At 39.6% G+C, this 22,587-nt stretch overlaps 1 protein-coding gene across 2 annotated transcripts in view; it reads left to right on the top strand.

Moving 5' to 3' along the window:
* LRP2 (LDL receptor related protein 2) overlaps nucleotides 1–22,587 on the top strand; it is a 199,488-nt gene that overhangs the window by 48,185 nt on the left and 128,716 nt on the right. For both annotated transcript variants that reach the window (XM_053215239.1, XM_027055548.2), the window contains exons 5-9: nucleotides 11,768–11,878; nucleotides 12,211–12,324; nucleotides 14,012–14,128; nucleotides 15,157–15,309; nucleotides 16,855–16,974. In XM_053215239.1, coding sequence (XP_053071214.1) covers nucleotides 11,768–11,878; nucleotides 12,211–12,324; nucleotides 14,012–14,128; nucleotides 15,157–15,309; nucleotides 16,855–16,974 — 615 coding nt within the window. The remainder of the gene's footprint in view (nucleotides 1–11,767; nucleotides 11,879–12,210; nucleotides 12,325–14,011; nucleotides 14,129–15,156; nucleotides 15,310–16,854; nucleotides 16,975–22,587) is intronic.

Here is a 22,587-nt window from a genome sequence, read left to right as displayed (position 1 = left end):
TCTGAAAATGGCTTTCTCCAATGATGACATATTAGTTTGTAACTGATCACAAGATAAGGCATAGAAATCACACTATTCTATGTGTAATGTTTAGACATTACCATAACCAAAATAAGAGAGTGTATAATCATAGTGCATCATGTACTTCTTACAAATCAGTAATCTGCCTCTCTTGAGGTTTATGTGGAAGTGTTAGAATATGAGAATATTGGAATTATTCTACTATGTAAGTTCTGTGGTCTGTCTAACTCTATCTTTAGTCTCAGACATACTCAGTTTTGTTTAAAAGTTCTTATAAGTCTATTATTTATGCATTTATCATCTATGGTATCATTTATGAATCAGAATGCCCTTGAGGTTTTAGACATTTTTTCCTGAATTTCTTTTGATAGGCTGTGTCTCGTAAGTTTACTGTGAGCTAAGTACAGTTAGTTTCTTTCTTTTGCTCTTAAATTTATATTTCGGAGTTTAGGGAATTGTTTTAATATTTCAGTATTCCAATACTCAGTGGATAGATTTTGAGTGCCTTGATCGTAAACTTAGTTATGTCTCCAACGGAGATTTAAGTTTTAGTCTATTCTCATGGGACACCTCTATTGTTTGATCATTTTGATTTAATTTTAATTTTCTGGACTGTTCCTAAACTTCTTTCTTTGGTCCAATTGGTATATTTTATGCTTCATGAGGAGAGAACCATCTTCTGGTTCTTTTTTTTGGTACATTCCCCTATATGGTGCAGTGCCTTGGGAGGGAGCTAACATAAACTGGTTATGAGCAAATCATTCCTATTTCACTGTACTGTTCAAACTGTACTTTTCATGGAAGAAATATTGTGAAAGGGAAAGATCTGGCTCCAAATAGGTCCAGATTCATGTTGCATCCATACCATCATCACATGGTGCATTTTAATGTTTATTTATTATTATTTTTATTTTGAGAGAGAGAGAGAGCATGAATGGCAGAGGGGAAGAGAGAGAGAGGGAGAGAGATAGAATCCCAAGCAGTCACGCTGGCTTGACTTGAACTCTTGGACCGCGAGATCATGACCTGAGCCAAAATCAAGAGTTGGATGCTTTCTTTCCTTGGGTCTTACTTTTCTTTGAGAAAAATACTGTGATTTATTTTTGTATCTCCATTTCCTAGCAGGATTGCTGGTATAGTTGTGTTGTGGTATAATTTCCAACTTAAATGTTCTCTCGGAAAGGGATTATGTTGTCTCTAATTTGGATCTCTTTTCATTTTGGAAATTTTACAGAATTACCGGCAATTTTAAAGATAGTGTATGTCTGGATGTCACCAAATAACAAGTCCATGAGTCAAGTACTCTCAGTACTTTGTAAAGCAAACAATAGGTCCTTCATTGTGGCAAGTGAAGAAAATGTTTTTGACTAAATAATAGTGATGAATCATATATTTTATAGTATTTTGTAAACTGTAAGTGTTATATAAATGTTGGTTGTTATTCTTAATTCGGTTCCTCAATGAGGACAATTGAGCAGGTGTTATTATTCTCTCACAAATAAAGAAACTAAAATTGCAAAGAGTAGACTGGCTTGTTCAAGGTTGAAAATATGTGGCAGAGCTAGGGCTAAATCCATCTTCTGGTTCCAAGTCTGGTGATTGCTCTTCATGAAAGACTTTATTTACAGAAGGAGAAAGTTCTACCTTGTGCAAGTTTAAGAGAGAACCAGAGGCTGTGCCACCAGCCAACAGTCTGTGTCTTTATCCCTAATTTACAAGTGGATAAAAATGAGTGCTTTATTGGAAATGCAATGGAACTGAAGGAAATGCTACTCTAGGGAAAATAAAAGGCAACTGAAACAGACTGTTTGGATTTATTCCATGTGAACACCCTGCAGCCAAGTCTAAAGTCATCAGTACAACTGCCTCACAACTTTGCCAATAGACCTTCCGGAAAAAAGCTGGCTGGGTACAAGTATGCAGGCTGCTGTTATAGAAAGGGGTTATGGAAAGGAAGTGAGTGAGCTTTCTAAAATATCTGAGCAGGAATTTTTAATCAAGTTTTTGTTTATTTTTTTAAGTGCAAGTAATAGGTGCAACAAGGATTTCTTAAGAGAGCCAGATTTATATGATAGTTAATTGCTCCTGGAATCATACAAGTCATGAATCCTTCAGGGTTCATGGCTCTAAGATGAATCTGACACATGCAAAAGGGGTTTGTAATGAAGCATTCTTTCCTATTTCTCTTTGCCTTATTTATTTATTACTACGTGTTACTTATGGAGAAGTATAAAAAAAATCTAACAAATCAGGAAGTTACAAAAAGAATCTTCATGCTTCTTTGTGCTTTGATCTCCTGGCCACAGCCAGATTTGTACAAGAAAGAGAATAATGGCCTGGATCAAAGTCTTTAGAAAGTGCTAATATAGGGAGACAAATTGGCCTCATTTTGTTTTCCCTTTGTTTGGAACCCTTGCAGGAAGTAGGGAAGAGAGCTGCCATTTGCTGGGCTCCAATCACTATTTTATGCAATTTTTACCTTAATGACACAAGGTAGATGTGATGACCTGACCATCTCCTCAGGCTTTTAACCTAGGTCTAAACTGTATGCCCATGCAGGTTTTAAATATAATCAAAAGCAGAATGAATTGATAATGAACTCCTTTGTACTCATCACCCAGTTATATCAATTACCAACTCATAGCTAATTTTGTCTTACCTATATCTCTTTATTCTTATTTTGAAGCAGTTTTCACACATCGTATAATCTTATCTTTATTTCATCTATCTATCTATCTATCTATCTATCTATCTATCTATCTATCTATTTACTTGAGGTGGGGGGAGGGTACAGAGAGAGAGGGAGACACAGAATCCGAAATAGGCTCTGAGCTGTCAGCACAGAGCCCAATATAGGACTAGAACTCATGGACTGCGAGATCATGACCTGAGCTGAATTCAGACGCTTAACCAACTGAGCCACTCAGATGCTCATATTTTCTTTTTGAGAGAGAGAGAGAGAGAGAGAGAGAGAGAGAGAGAGAGAGAGAGAGAGAAGCGGGTTCACCGGAAGTGGGGATCCTGTTTTTCCCGAAGTGGGGCTTCAACTCACCCACTGTGGGACTTGAACCCATGAACAGCGAGATCATGACCTGAGCTGAAGTCAGATGCTTAATGATTGAGCCACCCAGGCGCCCATAATCTTATCTTTAAATAATTTAATATTTAACTCTAAAATATAAGGACTGAAACAGAGCATAACAATATCACAACCCACAGCTATGCGTTAACAACCATTAAAGTAATCAGTTCTTAAAATTCCCCAATTGGTTTTTTATTATTTTTTGTGGTGTCATTTAAAGCAAAGTCCAAATAAAATCTATGCATTGGAATTAGTTGCTGTCTTTTGATTTGTAGGTTTACCTTCCATTTCTGTTGTTTACCTCTTGCAATATATTTGTTGAAAAAACCAAATTACTTGTCCCGAGTTTCCCACAGTCTGGATCTTGCTCATTGCATCCCCAGAGCACGTCCTTTAACGTGCTCTTCTGTCCTGTAGTTTTTGGCAGCTATATTTACAGCAAGGTTCCTCAACCTTTGTACAAATGACATCAAGGGCCAGGTAGATCCTTTTTGCACGGAACATTATACATTGTAGAATGTCTAACAGTATCCCTGACCTCTGCCTACTAGAAGCCAGCAGTACCTCCCATTTGTCACAACCAAAAATGTCTCCAGACAATGCTAAATGTCCTGTGGGAGCAAAATCTCCCTCCACTAGTCTAGTTGGGAATAACATTAGTCTAGAGGCTTGAACAGATACAAAGACTTCTGCGTGTGCGCGCGCGCGCGCGCGTGTGTGTGTGTGTGTGTGTGTGAGTATGTCTGTGTGTGTGTGTCTGTGTGTGTGTAGGGGCACAATACTTTGAAAATACAGGTGCATATTTCCACTAGGAGGCATATAATGTCTAACTATCAGCCATTGATTGTTGCTAACATCCATTTAGTCATAGTTACTTCACTTCAGATATGTAACAGCTATTTATTAGTTGTTTTAAATTGGAACATTACAATATGATGAAGGATTAGACAAGGCTTGCCCAGAAATCATTTTCATGAGACATGACACTTTATTCTATTGTTTCTGCAGTCATGGTACATGGGAATCATTACCTGTGGACAAATGCAGGATCAGCCTATGAGTGTGACTTTCATTTTTCTATTTCTCAGAAGATTGTCTACACGAAGGGGTCTAAATACGTTATGCCCCTAGAAATCATTTAAATATAGTAATGATGTTGGAAAAGCTCCAAGGAAGGATCTAATTCTTTTCCCCAAATATTTGAAAGGATCAGGAAGCTCGACCCTGTAGTTCATAGTCCTGACTGTCGGATCAGACCCCTAGGTTATAGTCTTTACCCTTTCAAGCTTTCTAAGATCAAGACACTGCGCTCCAACGTAGAGCACCTTGTGTCTATTCCAGACATTCCTTGTACAGAACAAAGAAAAGTGTATAAGAGTTCTCTCAGGGAGGCAGGGAGAGGGGAGGGAAGAAAATGGGCCTGATGATGAGGAAGGCAAACATAGTAAGATTCCACTAAAAAGATTATCCTTGAGACAAATTTGTGTTGTATGAAAGCTTTTCATATTGTTTGGTCTTCTTGTCTGCTGTGTTCCAATATGCATAAGGTATTTTTTGATTATTCTATTATGTGAGAACGATTTCTGGTTATGTCTACTATAAAAAGCTGTGAAACAGGTAAAAGTTCATTTTCTCCAAGTTATTTTATTCTTCAGTCTGGCTATCTATAAAATGGCACCTACTATTAAATAGCTGTCAATTAATTTTTCCCCCCAAAGAACAGGAGATTCAAAACTGCAGTCCATTTTACTTCTAATGGGATTAGCATCAAGGAAAAACCACTCATGCAGAGTCTAAGATAAACATCAGAACAATGCAGCAATTATGGGTCATTCAGTTAATATATTACAGTGACTTTAAGTTGCTCAAAACTAGTACAGTTTTTCCCAGTTAAGAGAACAGATTATTTTGTTTTTATCGAGTGCCATATTAGAGTGATGTTGGTGTGAGTAAAACTATTGCTAATTATCACTGGTTTGCAGTACTTCTCTTTTGATACTTAGGAATGCCAAAGAAAGGGTAAAATCCCTATTACAATGAAGGCTTTCTTGCTGGTAATCAGCAGTATTTGGTCTGCCTGCAACTGGGGCCGCTTTGTCCGTGAAGTTTTATTTCTATTGACTTTCTGTTCTTTAGAATTCAAACATTTTCCTTTATATATCTAATTGCTGAAACTCCAAATGGGAAACAGGAATAAAGAGGATGATTCAAGTCATTCTGTAGACTATGATGGCTCGTAAAGAACATGCTTTTCTTCAAACTCAGTTCCACGGTTAAGCTGCCCCTTCAGCCTTGCTCTTACTGTTCTCTTTCTGCTACTCCCGGTGAGAAAGCAGAAGCAGAGAGACTGACACCCTTACCTGTCACATCACAGACATACCTGTTTTGGTGTTCTTACAGTCGAGATAGAATTCAGAGCCCCGAAACCTTGGGGAAATAAAAATTTCTTATTTAAATCTCCATCAGGGGCACCTGGGTGGCTCAATCAGTTAAGTGTCAGACTCTTGTTTTCGGCTCAAGTCATGATCTCGGGGTTCATGGGGTCCACCCCACGCTGTCAGCACAGAGCCTGCTTGGGATTCTCTTTCTCTCCCTCTCTCTGCCTCTCTCCTGCTTGCACGCATGCTCTCTCTCAAAATAAATAAACTTAAAAGAAAATAAATCATCATACAAGCACATTATAAATATTTATTAAAAGCTCCCAAGGGCTGCCTGGGTGGCTCAGTCATTTAAGCAGCCGACTTCAGCTCAGGTTATGATCTTGCGGTCCGTGAGTTCGAGCCTGCGTCGGGCTCTGTGCTGACAGCTCAGAGCCTGGAGCCTGTTTCAGATTCTGTGTCTCCCTCTCTCTGGTCCTCCCCCATTCATGCTCTGTCTCTCTCTGTCTCAAAAATAAAAAAATAAAAAAAAAGTTAAAAAATAAATAAATAAAAGCTCCCAAGACCCCTCTCAGCTGTTGTTCAATTTCTTTGCTCCCTTTTATAACAGAGTTACATAGAGTGCCTCCATTTCCTCTCCTCTTTCTTTCTTGAACTCCCTGAAAACAGCAGTTTCCACCAATCTCCTGAAAGCATTCTTGTCAATGCCACCAGTGACCTTGTTTTACTAAGCCTAATGGCTCCTGTTCAACTGTCACCTTATCAGAGAGCTGCTCCTCACTATCACTCATTTATTTTTGAGAGAGAGAGAGAGAGAGAAAGAGAGAGGGAGACAGAGTATGAGTGGGGGAGGGGCTGAGAGAGAAGGAGACACAGAATCTGAAGCAGGTTCCAGCCTCTGAACTGCGGGGCTCAAACTCATGGGTTGAGAGATCATGACCTGAGCCACAAGTTGGACGCTTAACTGAGCCACGCAGGTGCCCTGATTGAATAAAATATTTTTTTAAAACATTGTGGGAATTTATTTTTTTTTAAGTTTATTTATTTGTTTTGAGAGAGAGAGAGAAAGAGAGAGAGAGAGGGTGTGCGAGCAGGGGAGGGACAGAGAGAGGGGGAGAGAGAGAGAATCTCAAGCAGTCTCCTCACTGTCAGTGAGGACCTTGAAGCGGGGCTTGATCTCCCAGTTTGTGAGATCATGACCTGAGCCGAAATCAAGAGTTGGACACTTAACCAACTGAACCACCCAGGTGCCTCCCAACATTGTGGGAATTTCTACCTCACTTGTAATTTTGTTTATCTCTTTATCCAGTTCTTAGCAAAGTATCCAGGGAGGTGGATTTCAATAAATGTATGTTGGATAGAATGAAATTCTAATGAAAAGGAACATAGCACTCTGTAGAATAACTAGCTTTCAGCATAATGACGTTCATGCAGCAATCATTTGCTGATGAATCTTCAATTATCTGGAACAGTGTCTCGATAGGAAGACTGAGGCACGCCATTTCTAGCTATGGTTTGCAAGTGGCCACTCTCATAATTCTAGTGGTGCGGGTACTCTTCCTGTCTCTTCAGTTAAAATTTGCGTGTTTGTTCTGCCCAGATGAGTCACAGAGGATCACTGTAAGGAACAGATAGGAATAGATAATGTGTTTTCTCTTTTTGGCTTCTGCTTCCTGAAAGCTACTTGGATTAAACTTGATTTTAGTCCCATGGTACTAGCCCTTGGGATTACTGTGTTTGCTTTCTCTCTCTCTCTCTCTTTCTTTTTCTTTCTTTTTAATGTTTATTGATTTATTTTGAGAGAGAGAGCAGGGGAGGGGCAGAGAGTGAGGGAGTCACAGAATCTGAAGCAGGCTCCAGGCCCTGAGCTGCTTGCACAGAGCCCAACGCAGGGCTCGAACTCACGAATGCAAGATCCTGACCTGAGCCGAAGTCGGATGCTTAATGGGCTAAGCCATCCAGGCATCCCTACTTTCTCTTTCTAGGGTGCTGAATTGCTATTTCCATTTTATAAAACTTATTATGTATATGCTTTTTATTGAAAGCCATTGTTAATTATTTTTGAAGAGTGGCAGGAAATACTTTCCTCTTGTTTTGTTGTATGTTGCTTTATTTCCTTGGTGCTAGTTCATGATGGCAGTCACTTTGGGGATTTGAATTTAACTGGGGGGGGGTAGAGTGAGTTCCCTGCTATATTGTGGTCTATTTTTTTGGTGCCGACTCTCTTGTTTGTTCTGGTACTCCTGGAAAGCTTTGTTTCCTAGCATAGAGTTTCCTTGAATTCCTGGATCATACCAGATTGAAGTCCTTAATAGAATATGCCATTACTTGCTGAAATCTAGAGTTGGCCTCACCACTCCAGACTCCCAATGTGGGATGGGAAACTGAATGGAAGAAACGAAAACTTTGCTTTTTCTCTAGAGTTATTTATTTTCCTTTTAAAACTATCTTTCTAAGAGTTTCTATTTCTTTCATTCAATTTCATTTTGTTTCTGTAATTTTTTGCTTCTTCCTACTGCTTGCTGTGAAGCTGCTAAGCAGTAGCTACATCTATTGTGATGCTAGGGATGTGCATTGTGGAGCCACATTTCCTGAATTTGAAATCTGGCTCTCCAGTTTACTGGTTGTATGACCTTTTTTAAATTACTTAACCTCAGAAAGGTACATATATAGCATCAATAGAATAGAAATCTATAAATGGGAGTAATAGTGTCTACCTCATAGGGTTGTGATAAGGATGAAATGAGTTCATACATACCGAGTACTTTCTGGCACCTACTTTTCAGTCTTTGTTATTGATGGCTTTTATTGTCATTGCTTATTTAACTGTGGGTAGTACTTGCAACTAAGTGCTGGTGGCCAAACTAGCAAACCTTTTCTGGCAAATCATTACTTTGACTGGATTAGCCAGAGTAACTAACTTACAAGGATGAGGCTAAGACCTTGAAAGGTCTCAGGTATCTTGGGCAAGACTTTTATCAGTAATTTCTTATTTTCCTTTAAATCTTACCTTAAGTTTCAATGTCTCCCCTTTCTTTGTAATAAATTTGTCTTCTTTTCTATGTGCTTTTTGACCATTTTGCCAAATTCTGAGACTAGAATGTACTCACAGCCCTCTTGTCAAGATAATAAAGAGTAGTGTTAATATTTATATCTTGCTCTGCTGTGAATTATTTCCATTCTGGGAGTTCCATGAGGTCTTCAAGCCACTTCAGACCCTTTAATTATTTGATTATCTAAACATGGTACTTTCTTGCTCAAATAAAATCATTAGCATAGAAAAATTTTAAAAATCTTCAAGCACCACACCAATCTTGTATGGATATTTGGGGGAAGCTCCCATTTGTAGGGGAACAAACACATACATTTGGCATGTGGAGAAAGTAAGGAAGGGAGAGGGAAGAGGTGGTGTGAGCAAGTGTGTTTTTGTGAATTTTTGTGTCAGATAAGCTTTAGAGGTCTTGGGCTACTTGATCGTTGTCAATCTTTCCATTAAGACAAAACTTAGAAGGTTGGGTTTCTCTGGTTTCTTGTGCATTATCTCTTCTCTTAAATTTTCTCTCTACTTAAAATCTTGCAGGACATTTCAGATACATGATGGGTTTGCTCCATGGGAAAAAGTTTATGAGGTTAGACTCTTGACCTGGTTAGGAAATAAACCAAAAAATAAGATTTTAGGTATCTGCGAGTCCCAAAGTATTGTGACTTCCTATTTCCTGGGGTTGGTAATAGAAATCTTTAAGGGAAGTAGAATCTGTTCATTTCTTATTTTGTTCAGGGTGAATAGTTTGGAACCATTCCCTCTGTGTGGGTCTCCAAATATTTTCAGTATTTAGCTGAGTCAGGTAGTTCCATGCAGTCTTCCCTATGGGCATATACCGCAGTTAACTATGCACAGAATAGACCAGAAGGCTTGTAGGAGTTGAGGCAGGTTCTTGGCTGATTGAGAAGAGATTCATTATCATTGCGGATGGAGACAAGAAAGCTGTTCCTCATTCCCGGTGTTTAACTGCTGACCTCTGACCATCACAATACTCTCCCTGACGCCCTCAAGCTGGCCTTGTTGTTTGTTGGGGGGAATGAGGCGTGTCAGAAAACTTTTAGTCTTGTCAGTGGATACTGTTGTAGTTCTTCCCTTTCCGGTTTTATGGCACTGGCTCTCAAAAGGCAGGACGGCGAGAACAAGTGATCCTCTCAGTATATTTGTCCCAGATCCTTCATATCTGCCATAATCACCTTAAGTGAGGTAGTCACCCTCCAACCCCAAATAAATTTTCCTCCAAACAGATACCTTATCTATTACAAATACAGGGTTTTCTAAGATCTTTCTCCTGCCTAAAAGGCTACACAACATACTCTAGGAGCTGTCTGGCACACAGGGAGGGGAATTGCTGGCCAGACTCAACTGGCCTCTTGCATCTCTTGAAGTGAGAATTAATAAACAGAGCTGTATGACCCTTTGAAGGCACATTTGTAACGCATACCTTCTCAATGATGAAAAGACAGCAGTACCCCTAAGCTGATTCTTAGACTACTAAAAAAAAAATTAAAATTCAGAAGAAATTAAAAATTTTAATCAGCTATTTTAAAATGCCTTCCATTTTATTATATGATTAACTAAATGGAACTTTGGCTATTTAAGTACACCTAAGTATTAAGACACTTAGTAGTCCAGTTTTAAAGTTTTGGAGATGAGAATATTTGGGGTTCTTTCACTGTACAAAAAATGGAAAAGTATCATTTGAGAGTTCATCTTTCATTAAAGTGCACGTTGTTAACTCAGGATAAGTTTAATAAAGTTTCAGCACAGGATTTTGTGCACTGCTCCTGCTTGAAGGAGACTTTGGAACTGTTTAAGGAATTATCTGTCCACATCTATGAAACCTCAAAGTAGGTTCTTAAATGAAAAATTGAGCCACAAAGTGGGACTCTATTGTCTAGTCTTTGAGCCCTTATCTAAGGCATACCTTTTGCTTAAAGAGAAATTTGAAGATAATATGAGAATCATTATGAGAACAATCTTTAATGGAAAAAAAAAAGACCAAGAAATATATCAGTTTGAGAAGGAGGATATTGAAGACCATAAAAGGCAGAAGTTCAAAATGGTTTTGAAAGCTTTTTACCTAAAAAGTTCATCTGTGATAAGTCAGTAGCAATATCTAACATATCTTGAACACCTTGAGTAATGATCCAGTTCCTGCACTAAGTGTTGGGGATTCTAAAATGGGTAAGACAAGGGGCACCTGGGTGGCTCGGTGGGTTAAGCATCTGATTTCGGCTCAGGTCATGATCTTAGTCTGTCAGTTCGAGCCCCGTATCAGGCTCTGTGCTGACAGCTCAGAGCCTGCTTCAGATTCTGTGTCTCCCTCTCTCTCTGCCCCTCCCCTGCTCATGCTTTGTCTCTCTCTGTCTCAAAATAAATAAAAACATTAAAAAAAAATTTAGATGGGTAAGACAGGATGCTACAACTTAAGAGGGTGTCATTATGTTGTGGGGGAAACAGATAAACAACCACTAGAATGAAGCCTTCATTCGGAATCACGAGAGGTATGTGTTTCAAGTATGGGGACACACAGGAGAGGGACTATCAGCATGTTATTCCTGCACGGGACATCCTGATTTTTCCATCTTGAGCTAGAAAACCAGAGTTAAGCATCTGGTTAATAGCATATGTGTATAATGTGGTAATAGTTACTTGTGCTTGTAGAACACATTATGCTTTTCAGAATGCGATTGTAGACATTGTGTTTTGAGGTCCCTCTACCCTGTGAACTAAATTATGTAAATGTATGGATAAAGAAGTGGTAACAGAGACGATAAGCAGCTTGAGTAAGAGTAAATAGCTACTGAGTGGTCCCATCCCTCCTAACTTAAAGCCTGTTTTCAGAAAGGAAACAACCCTCTGGCAAAAGAAACAGCCCTTCACTTCTCAAAGCCTGTTTGGTAGTACACTAGCTATCTGGGATGTTATCTGTATTATGTAAAAGAAGGTTCCATTTTGGAATAAGTTAAATTCCTTCTCATTCTTTAGCTCTGAGCTCATAGGTCACTTCTTCAGGGGAGACTTCCCTGGGCTCTGGACTCCCCCCTGCTATGCATTCTCATAGAACCCTGCACTTCCCACATTAGCACACAGCCCAGTTTGTAATTTGTAAAAGGAACCAGGTCTCTTTTGTTTTCCAGTATATGCTCAGCATTTAGTGTCTAACATGTAGTAGTCACTGAAGAAGTGTATGCAGAAGGAATGTCTTAATTTAAGATTTGTGTGTTATTTTCCTTTTTTTAGAATACCCAACATGCGAACAGCTTACCTGTGCCAGTGGAGCCTGCTATAACAGCAGTCAGAAATGTGATGGGAGAATTGACTGCCGAGACTCTTCTGATGAAAGCAATTGCAGTGAGTAATGTATGCAAGATGTGCAATGGTGTGCACAGTCATTTATGCTGGCCAATTCCACAGTCTCTTCCCGAATTTGTGTTTGGTGAATTCATGTTGGTAGCCTGAAGTCAGTATTTGGAAGTGGGAGTATTTGCACCATGGAAATTGGCAAACACTACGAGTCAGGGCCTTTTTGTTCCTGGAGAATTGGTTGTTAAACATTTACCAGCATGCTGCTGCATAATAAAAATCTCTTTTTAAACTTGAGACAGAATCTTCCTGTGACATTAAATGGCTACAGTGGAATTGAACTTCTCTTTCTTCTTGCCCTCGTTAACTTTGTGTCACAGCTCAGGAATGTTCACAACACGAGTTCCAGTGTGACATTGGGGTGTGCATCCCTCGTATCTATGTCTGTGACCATTACCCTGATTGCGAAGACGGCGGTGATGAACGTTCTTGTGGTATGGTGATTTCCTTATGCTGGGTCAGGTTGCTAGGAGTGTTGCTGTAGTTACTTTCTGACGAATGTACCACTCTTTTCAAACAAAAGGGTCACTATGTCTGATGGCAGATGGAGCCAGAAGATCACTTAGGCCTCATGGCATGAGTTTCAGCAGTGTAGTTAGACCTGGACTCTTTTATCTTCTAAGGATCTGTGTAGAGTTGAAGGATTGCTGATGGACAGTGTGCATTTTTCCCCCTTAGGCTACAAGGGTACAGGGTGTATTGTATCACTAGGCTCTCAAATTACCCATACCTCAGTAATGGGTCTGATAACCTTGATAGTTGAACACTTCGAAGGGAGAGGAAGTTCCCTTATAGCAGTGGTCCTAGCTCTCCTCTTTACTTTGAAATTCTTACCACATTGATATTGGAGGGACAGGAAAGTTTCAGTGTGGTGCAGGTGGCTTTTGTTGCCTCCACTTTTTAACTCTGTCCCTACTTTTTATTTTCCTTTTAATTGCCTATGAGGCACATCACCTCTCATGGTTGCCAACTGTGGACTAATTTTTTTTATGTAATTTTTTTAACATTTATTTATTTTTGAGAGAGAGAGAGAGAGAGAGAGAGAGAGAGAGAATGCGAGCAGGGAAGGGGCAGAGAGAGAAGGAGACACAGAATCTGAAGCAGGCTCCAAGATTTGAGCTGTCAGCACAGAGCCTGATGCAGGACTCGAACTCATGGATTGTGAGATCATGACCCGAGCCGAACGAAGTTGGACACTAACTGACTGAGCCACCCAGGCACTCTCACTCTGGACTCATTTTATTGGAATATGTAGTTTGAAGTCTCTGTGAGAGAGTTTTACTGATTTCACAAAATGAGGTGGCACCTTTTTGTGGTCATTTATGTACTAGAATGTCGTGATTTTTGTAACCACACTCATTTTGATTGATTGCCACCTATGCCTTGCTAAATTATTTTCAGTATCATCCTAACTTTTCTTTAAACATTTTTTTTGATGTTTATTCATTTTTGAGAGACAGAGAGCATGAGTGGAGGAGGGGCAGGGAGAGAAGGAGACACAGAATCCGAAGCAGGCTCTAGGCTCCGAGCTGTTCAGTACAGAGCCAGATGTGGGGCTCGAACCCACAAACTGTGAGATCATGACCTGAGCTGAAGTCAGACGGTTAACCAACTGAGCCACCAGGCGCCCCATCACCCTAACTTTTTATGAGCCATGCCTGACTTCCTTTCTGGCCCCTGGGCTTATGTCAGTGACTGTATTAAAGGGAATGTGACAACACAGAATGGGTGACTCAGAATCATTTGGTCTTAGATAGCAATTTCGGTGCTTGTGATAAAGTAAGGGCATGCTGGACGTTGACCTGTCTGTAGCACCTTTATCAATCTGCATTCTTTGTTCTGCGTCAACCTATAGCATACTGCCTTGTAATTTTGAGAGACAGACTGGCATCTGAGTTCACATCCTTGACCCAAAGATGCTGTTATGTTTTCTCCCCTTCTTTTTTCCACTCTTCCCCCTGTTCTTTCCTGGTTGTTTTTGTTTTGTTTTGTTTTGTTTTGAGATGCTTTAGAGACTAAATTGACATAGTCAGTTTCGTTTCAGTTTAGGCAGTGAGTTGAACTTCTTGATTTTTCCCAAGTGATTTGTGCCTTTGGAGTGCAACTGCTCTTTTCTTCCAGCCTACGAGACCTGCAGAGGCAACCAGTTCACTTGCCCCAATGGCTACTGCATTAGTCAAAATATGGTTTGTGATGGAGAGGATGACTGCAGAGATAATGGAGATGAAAATGGATGTGGTAAGGAGAAGAGATTCTTATTGGAAAGCATTTTCTTAAAGTGTTTTCCAGAACTTGTATTCCTACTCTCCTTGTTAGAAATTATCTGTGATAAGCAAGTCTCAGGATTGCCTGCATTTTAAGTAAATTGGTGGGTGGGGAAGAAGGAGGTGACTCCCCTGGCTTTTCTTAAAAAGACCCTGGACCCAATTATAGAATAAATTATGATTTCTTCCCTGTCATCATTAAAGCAGAATAGGTGGGGCAGTCTGTCCCTCTTCTTTAATATATGCTGACTTTTTTCTGTTTTCAAATTCGGATTTTCAACCACATAAGTCACTGACATCCAGTGGTAGAAGATAGGCAATGTGTGAGAGAAAGAGTTAGGGATTGGTAGTTGCAGGAGACTCTGCTACCCAGGGAATTGTTTCAAGATTCTTTGAGAAGGAAATTGACAATGATATTCACCGCCTTCACCAGCAGTACCTCCAACAGTTCAGAAGTTACTAACGGCCACAGCATAAAGCAAGTCCTGTACTGTTCCAGCCCCTGATATAGTAAGAGTGATGCTTGGGGAAGATCCATTGGTTTCAGTGTTCCAGGCAGCAGTCTTCCTGCAGTTTAGTTGTAGTTTTTCTTACATTGATGACATTTCACTAAAGAAAAAGAACAACCAAAAAAAGGACAGACAAAAACAAAATAAAAACTCAGGAAACTTGCTATTACCTTGATAACCCTAGTTCTATAATTCAGGATTTAAATTAACTGCATTTTCTTCTAGGGGTTATTAATCTAGTTTGTTTGATAATTCAGGTCCATGTGTCTTCTTACTCTTATAATCTGGCTGCCTACCTTAGAACAGAACTTGAATAATTCCATTTGCCACTTCTCATCTCAGTAAAAGCCCAGTAGTACAGTTAGAAATACTAGTTTACTAAGAATACTTGTGGACTTCTCTTGTCCACCTGGTCTATATACTCTATATTGATTAAAAAGAGTTGGCTCCCTCTCCCATGTGGCCTGTGTCTCTTTTATTCCACCCCCTGCAGAAAGCAGTACTCATCATATTCGTGAATGTTACCCAGGCGAATGGGCTTGTCCAGAGTCTGGAAAATGCATCCCAGTTTTAAAGGTTTGTGATGGGACTTTAGATTGTCCAGGAGGAGAAGATGAAACCAATATTACCAAAGGACGATTTTGTGGTGAGTATGGAAATTTATCTGGGTAGTTTTCAGATAAAGACTGTTTTTGAGAGAGAGCACACATGAGTCGGGGAGGGAGAGGATGACAGAGGATCCAAAGTAGGGTCTGTGCTAACAGCAGAGAGTCCGATGTGGGGCTTGAACTCACGAACCACGAGATCATGACCTGAGCCAAAGTAGGAAGCTTAACCCACTGAGCCACCCAGGCACCCCTCAGATAAAGAGGTTTCTGTTTTTCTATAATAGATTGCCAAATACAGAGAGTATTGGTGTTTGCATAACTATCCTAAAACTTACTGGATTAAACCAAGTAATATTTATTTCTCGTGGTCCTTTGGGTTGGCTAGGAAGTTTTGTGGCCTAGACTGGCTCATTGACACATCAAAGATGTTAAAATGAAAACCCAGTCTAGTCTTTTTCCACATGGTGATAGAAAAGGCAAACCCTAGCGAATGAGCTCTTTTAAACCTCTTGTTAGGTCATGTTTGCTAAATTTGTTATTGGCCAAAGCAGGTCATCTGGCCAAGCTTAGATTCAATGGATTGATGAAACAAACTCCATCTCTTAATGGGAGGGGCTTCAAAATATTTGTGGTGTTTTTTCTTTCACCCAAGCAGAATGGTTTTAATGGCAATTTTGATGATTCTAAAGGTGTTCTGGGGATTTTATTCTCTGGCTTATACTTATGGAGAAGTCTTATCTGGCTATATTGGAAAAAAAAAAAAAAGAACCTTCTGGTTTCTGGGATATATACCTTACTTTAGTTTTTCTTTTTCCCTATCTATCTATCTATCTATCTATCTATCTATCTACTGAGTGAGTGGAGGAGGGAGAGACAGAAAGAGAGAGAGGGAGAGAGATACACACAAAATTTGAAGCAGGCTGACAGCTCAGAGCCTGATGCGGGGCTCAAACCCATGAACCATGAGATCATGACCTTAGCCAAAATGCTTAACCTGAGTCAGACTCTTAACTGATTGAGCCACCCAGGCACCCCAGTTTTTCTTTTTTTTCTAAATGGTTGTAGAATATCCCCCCACCGTCAATCCATCAACTGTATGGACAATTGAGTGTCCTATATGGGAATACAATTTATGACCTGTAGTCTATAAATTATCTAGTAGTTGTTTAGAAGTAGCCATGGTTAACATGTTTCATGTTGCCAATCCAGTCACTTGGGAATTCTTGACTTTTTTCTACTATGTAAACAAAAAGATAGGCTTATGAGTTGATTTTTCCATAAACCGCCTTTAAGATGACTTGCATGTAGTTATAACTTCAAAAGGATTTATTTTTAGTGTACAAAAATCCTTTGTATACACTAATCTTAGCTCTTAAAAAAAATAAAAGGATTTATTTTTTTAAAAATAGGATTGAGCTTTTATTGCATAAAATTGCAGGAAGGCTCGAATGGTAATAATTTCTGTGTCTCTACTACATACTTAATTAACTTTTAGGTTTGATAAAGGAAGCTTTTACTTTATAGGTAAATCAGTCTTGTCCAGAGTTCACTATTTATTTAACAAAGTGTTTTTCTCTGTTTAGATGTGAATTTGTGTTCTATATTGAGCTGTGAGTACCAATGCCACCCGTCACCAAATGGAGGGATATGTCATTGTCCCCTAGGTTTTATCGTTGACCAAAATAACACCCGCACCTGTGTTGGTAAGTGACAGGTGAGAGTGTGAGAGTGCCTTGTGTTTCATCACAAGTGCAACGCTGCGACACTGATGTGTTATGTGATCTCTGACATCAAGGTGTTTATGCTTGTGGATAGGAGTGACTATCTTTATAACAAAGACCAACACAGTCCCCATAGAAAACCTGGACAATAGGAAGTTTTAAGTCTGAGAAACTTGTGAAATGCACAAGGCAAAAGAGTGGTTCTTTTGAGTGGGTTGACTAGCTACATGGATACTTGTCCACAACATAATGAAGGAAGAAATCTTTTCGTGTTTTTTAGTATTTGGAAGCAGGGTTGGTGTGGCCACACTGGTTGTTTAATATGGTATTACATGCATGTGGATGTATTACCACATGGCTTCTTCTCACCCCTGGCCTCTTCTCCAGGATGCTCATACCTCTTCAGGACCCAGCAACTAAAGAGTGGTCACGTAACACAGATCATCAGCTCTCTGCTCCACTGGCCACGGTGGCCAGTCAGTACCCATGCCATGCTTGTTGTTAATCCTATTGATTTCACCTGTGTTTGAAGATTCTTGAAACTTGGTTCAAGAGTAGACACTGTCATTTTGCTTCATTTGGCTGGCATTGAAGTAGATGCTGGTGCACCAGATACTTCTCACATCTCTTTTATCTGAATTGTAACAGTGATTTTTCCCACTAGGAAATTTTTGAGTGTGATGTGAGCCAGCTTTGCATCCTTCTGAGATTAGGATGGGGTCTGATGATAGGAAAATTACTATGGCCAAGTAACATCAATTTAGTTTTTGTAGGATTTAAACAGTGATTTTTAATGCTCTGATTTCTTTCCTTCTTTCTGATTTTTGATACACAAACAACAAACGTATTAGCAGAAAGTGTCCATAGGGGTTTTTATTTATTTATTTTTAATGTTTATTGTTTATTTTTGAGAGAGAGAGAGACAGGTGCAAGCAGGGGAGGGACAGGGAGAGAGGGAGACGCAGAATCTGAAGCAGGCTCCAGGCTCTGAGCTTTTAGTACAGAGCTCGATGTGGGGCTTGACCCCATGAACAGTGAGATCATGACCTGAGCCAAAGTCAGATGCTTAACTGACTGAACCACCCAGACGCCCCCAGGTTTTTTTTTTTTTTAACTTTGTTTTTACTGTTGTTGGCAAAAGGGCATCTGGAAGGTAACTGTAATGATTCATTAAAATTAAGTTTGGTAGTCATCTATGGATCTCCAAAAGATAGATAATTCAGATTTTTCCTAGGATATTTGTGTTCTTTTGATATTCCTTCCAAATAAGGGGTTCTTCAGGGTTTTCTGAATAAAAACAGACATGGCATATGTAAGACATACTTTTACAAAAGTGCTTCTCCTGAAATAATTTCCAAAATATTAATATAATTTGGCCAAAAATACTGAATTTGGGTAAAAGTAATGAAGTTATTCAGTCTTTAGTCTCATCTCATGGCTTCCAATTTGGTTATACTATATCAAATATGGTTGATCTTAATAACTGTTCACAGCCAGAAAAAAATTTAATGCCACACATTAACTCTGGTTTACAAATTTAACTTGAAACTTTTGAGAAAGTCTATTCCTCAGTGTTATTGAGAACCATAATGGGACTCACTTATGTGTCATATGCCAAAGAAAAATAAGATTTTTATATCCGCTAAGCAATCCAATTAAGGTGGTCCTTGTGGTGTTCAAAGGAGGCAATTTCAGGTTTCTAATGTTGGGACCATGCCCCAAAGTTTGCCCATGATCTGATTGTTCCCCTGAAGTAACAGTATAGTTACTTGTTGAATATAAGACATGTCACAAGACAAGACATGCATATAAGATAAGACGTGCTTTACACAAATCACTTCAAGAGATTCTGAAGACTCAGAGACAACTCAAAATTATTTAAGGAAGCCCCTAAATTTCTAATCATTTGAAAATATTCTATTAAAAAAGATGATGATCTGCAACGGGCATTAAATGAAATCAGGACACTTTTTGTGTTTTATTATTACAATCATCATCATCACCACCACCATCATCAGATTGGGGATGCAGTCAAGTAATTAAAAAATACCGGTCACTTCAGTGTTCTCAACTGTTAGGTGGTTTTCTGAGCCCCTGCCTGTGCTGCCTGGCTTCATTGTGAAGGCAGCGTCCCCTTTTCCTCAGAGTGCTGTGGGTGCGAGGCTGCTCCTTTTGTCTTTGGCAAATGTCAGGGTCTACCCCCCCTACCCCCCGCCCCACCCCGCCACTTATTGCCACCCACCTGCCAATTCGATTTCTAGTCTTTTTAGTTCTCTAGGCATTTCTCCTTTCTCTTAGTAGAAAAGGAATTCCAATAGAAATACCAGAAGCCACATTCTCAGTATTCCATCAGCTTCTCTCTTTTTTCTTCTCTCACTCCCCGAAGAGGGGACTGAGACGGCTGCTGAGCTGCGTTGCATTTGGAACTTGATAGGCCGTGAAGTCTATTCAGTAAAAGTGATTGCTCTTTCAGAATCCTTGGCTTAGTTTTGTGATGCCCTACAACCTGTTCTTAGACATTGTTTTTTTGCATCCTAGAGTCTAGATAGCACATTTTCCAACACTTTTCCCCCCAGTATCTAAGTCTATGATGAGCTTTGGGTTCTATTTTCAAGTGTCTAGGGCTACTTGTCAGAGGTTTGGGCCACTTTGTTTTGAAGTCTGAAATAAATGAAAACTGTCATAATGAGTTTTTAAAAATACATTTAACCTATTAGTGAATGTAATACAGAAAATGCCAGTGTTCTGCTGTGGCATAAGATAATTTCAGGGTTTCTAAAACTCACCCAGTTCCTAGCACACTGGAAGTCATTGATCTAATACTATGGCACTAGTTTCAACTTACATGATGAACATCTTTTTTTTAATCCCTGCAGTGTGTGCCTGGGACTTTAGTACAGATAACTTCATTTGGAGATAAACTCAAAAGTCTGCAGTTGGGGGCCTTTGTGATTGTTAGGTCCCGTGCCACCTGTAGAGACCTTTTCTGTGATCTCTGTTTTTCAAAGATGTATTCTTTGAAGCTGGGTTAACATTTATTTCACAGACTGTGTTTTGCTCTCTTTGTAAAGAGAACACATTAGTTTTGATACGTGACATTACAAAACCAGTTACGCTTGTTTCAGCAGGGCTTTTAGGAAAATTCTTTTGGTTTGCTCTTTCAAGCATTTCAACTCAATAAACACTCTCTGTATGACTGTGACCCTGCATGGCTGGCTCATTACAGAGGCTTCAGGTGTTGGAAACCTATGCAACATCTATCATCTTAGACATGGCTCCCCAGTGAATGCCTCAGTGGTAATCAAGAATAAAATTGAATAATCCTGACAAGTAATCTTGTGGACTTCTACCATTCATCTGCCCCTGGTAGTCTTGACCTGGCTGTGGAGCCTCCGAGGCGTGCTGAAGCAGTTTACCAGGGTTATTGTTTCTGATTGACAGGACACGCTGTTTGTTGACGGAATGACATCATGGTACGGAGTTAGGGCAGGGAGGTCATTCAGCATGGTGGGATTTCAGACAACCTGACGGATCAGACGGTGTCCAAGGGGGTCTAAGCTAAAAAGGGGTTTTTGAATTATTTTCAAAGCAGTATCTGTTGGTATGAGGTGACAAAGAATAAAAAGGAAAGAAAAATAGGTAAATGTAATGGCGTGGGAGGTGGCATTATAAAGCAGTGTGTTAGGGTTTTAGACAGTTTGTACTACTTTTCTATTCTCATGAAAAGCCTCAAGTCTACTTTAATTTTTCTTATTTTCACTTTGGCTGATGACGTGTAGTAATTATCCTTCATTTTTCTCCATAATGTAGACTGTAATCTTATTCATTCATTAAAAGTGACAGTGATTTTATACACTCATTCAACCTTTAAAGTACTTGTAGCCCAGGTGATAGGAAGGGCATTTGCACCCGAGAATTCTTAGTTATGACTTCTTCACCTTTGGTTTTCTTCTGTTTGACATCAGAACTCCTGTTCCTGGGGTGACTGCAGGCCCGTAAGACATATTCTCATCGGTCTTGCATTCAAAATGAGGTCATGACATTCTGGGAATTTGAGGGCGAATATCCTGTACTTTCATTTCTACTGAGGTGAAGCCTCAGGTGGTGCTTTCTCAGGGCTGAGGTGAGGGCACACAAGAGATAAGTCATGAAAGTCCTTTTATTTATACACACATGCCTTTTACCTTGTCATGTCCAAATTGGATTAATGTTTTCCTTTGGTTAGTCACAGTCCTTGGAAAGGGCCATGTAGACCCATGTTGTTGTAGTTGATCTTGAGGGAAAACTGGAAACTTCAGCTTGATCCCAGCGCTTTCTTGAGCTTTGTAGTTGGGGAGTTGTGAGATAGAGGCCACACAGCAAGTATAGTAGAACCTAATTCACAACTGTGACATTTGTTGCAAATGTAATCGGGTCCTAGAAATGTGGAGAATTCTAGACCCTAGGGTACAATGCTTTCAGAAATTATAATTTACTGAGAACCTGTTGGTATAGGATGTGATGGTCTTTCTCCCAGGTGAAGAGAGCAGGGTGAAGGAGACTGAAGAGTGGATGTGAACTTGGAGGGTCAAATGAAATATTTGGCAACAATCTACTAAGGATAGGCTACAATTTCTGTAGCCCTTAAGCTGTACAATCTTTGAGAAAGACTTGTTATATTTTATGTTGTTCCATCTGCTTCTCCCCCCCCCCCCCCATACTGTATTGTTTATATGTCAGTTTTAGAAAGTAGAACTAGGACAATGGTGACAGTAAACCCTACTCAGTCATGTAATGGACTTCCAATGAACACTTATTAAATGAATGAGTGAATAAGAAGTTAATGAATAAGTAGAAGAGAAGATATTTTAAAAATGTCTTAAAAATGATTTAAATTTAATTTTTGTTATAATTTTTTTCCAACTTTTTTTTTTTTTTTGGGACAGAGAGAGACAGAGCATGAACGGGGGAGGGGCAGAGAGAGAGAGGGAGACACAGAATCGGAAACAGGCTGCAGGCTCCGAGCCATCAGCCCAGAGCCTGAAGCGGGGCTCGAACTCACGGACCGCGAGATCGTGACCTGGCTGAAGTTGGACGCTTAACCGACTGCGCCACCCAGGCGCCCTGTTACAATTTTTGATGTCAGAGGAAAGGCAGCTGGGCAAATGAATCTTTCCAAATACTTTATTGCAGTTACAGTTTTGTAACTTCTTGATGGGATAGATATAGGGCAGGTCTTACTTTATTCTGATATAGCACTGTCCAATAGAACTTTCTGCAATGGTGGAAATGTGCTATATCTACACTTTCACGTAAGGTAACCCTTGATCATATGTAGCTGTTGATCACTTGAAATGTGGCAAGTAAGACTAAGAAAATAATTATTAATTTTATTTTATTTTATTTATTTTATTTTAAAATGTTTATTCATTTTGAGAGAGAAAGAGAGAGAGCAGAGAGGGAGGGGCAGAGAGAGAATCCCAAGCAGGCTCTGTGCTGGCAAGGTGCAAGCCATGAGATCATGACCTGAGCCGAAATCAAAAGTCACATGCTTAACCAGTTGAGCCATCCAGGCGCCCCAATTTTCATTTTAATTAATCGAAATATAAATTTAGG

This window comes from Acinonyx jubatus, chromosome C1, assembly GCF_027475565.1.
Source record: "Acinonyx jubatus isolate Ajub_Pintada_27869175 chromosome C1, VMU_Ajub_asm_v1.0, whole genome shotgun sequence".
Classification (NCBI taxonomy): Eukaryota; Metazoa; Chordata; class Mammalia; order Carnivora; family Felidae; genus Acinonyx; species Acinonyx jubatus.
The sequence above is the reverse complement of the archived record's forward strand: the minus strand, read 5'-3'. Positions and strand labels throughout refer to the sequence as shown.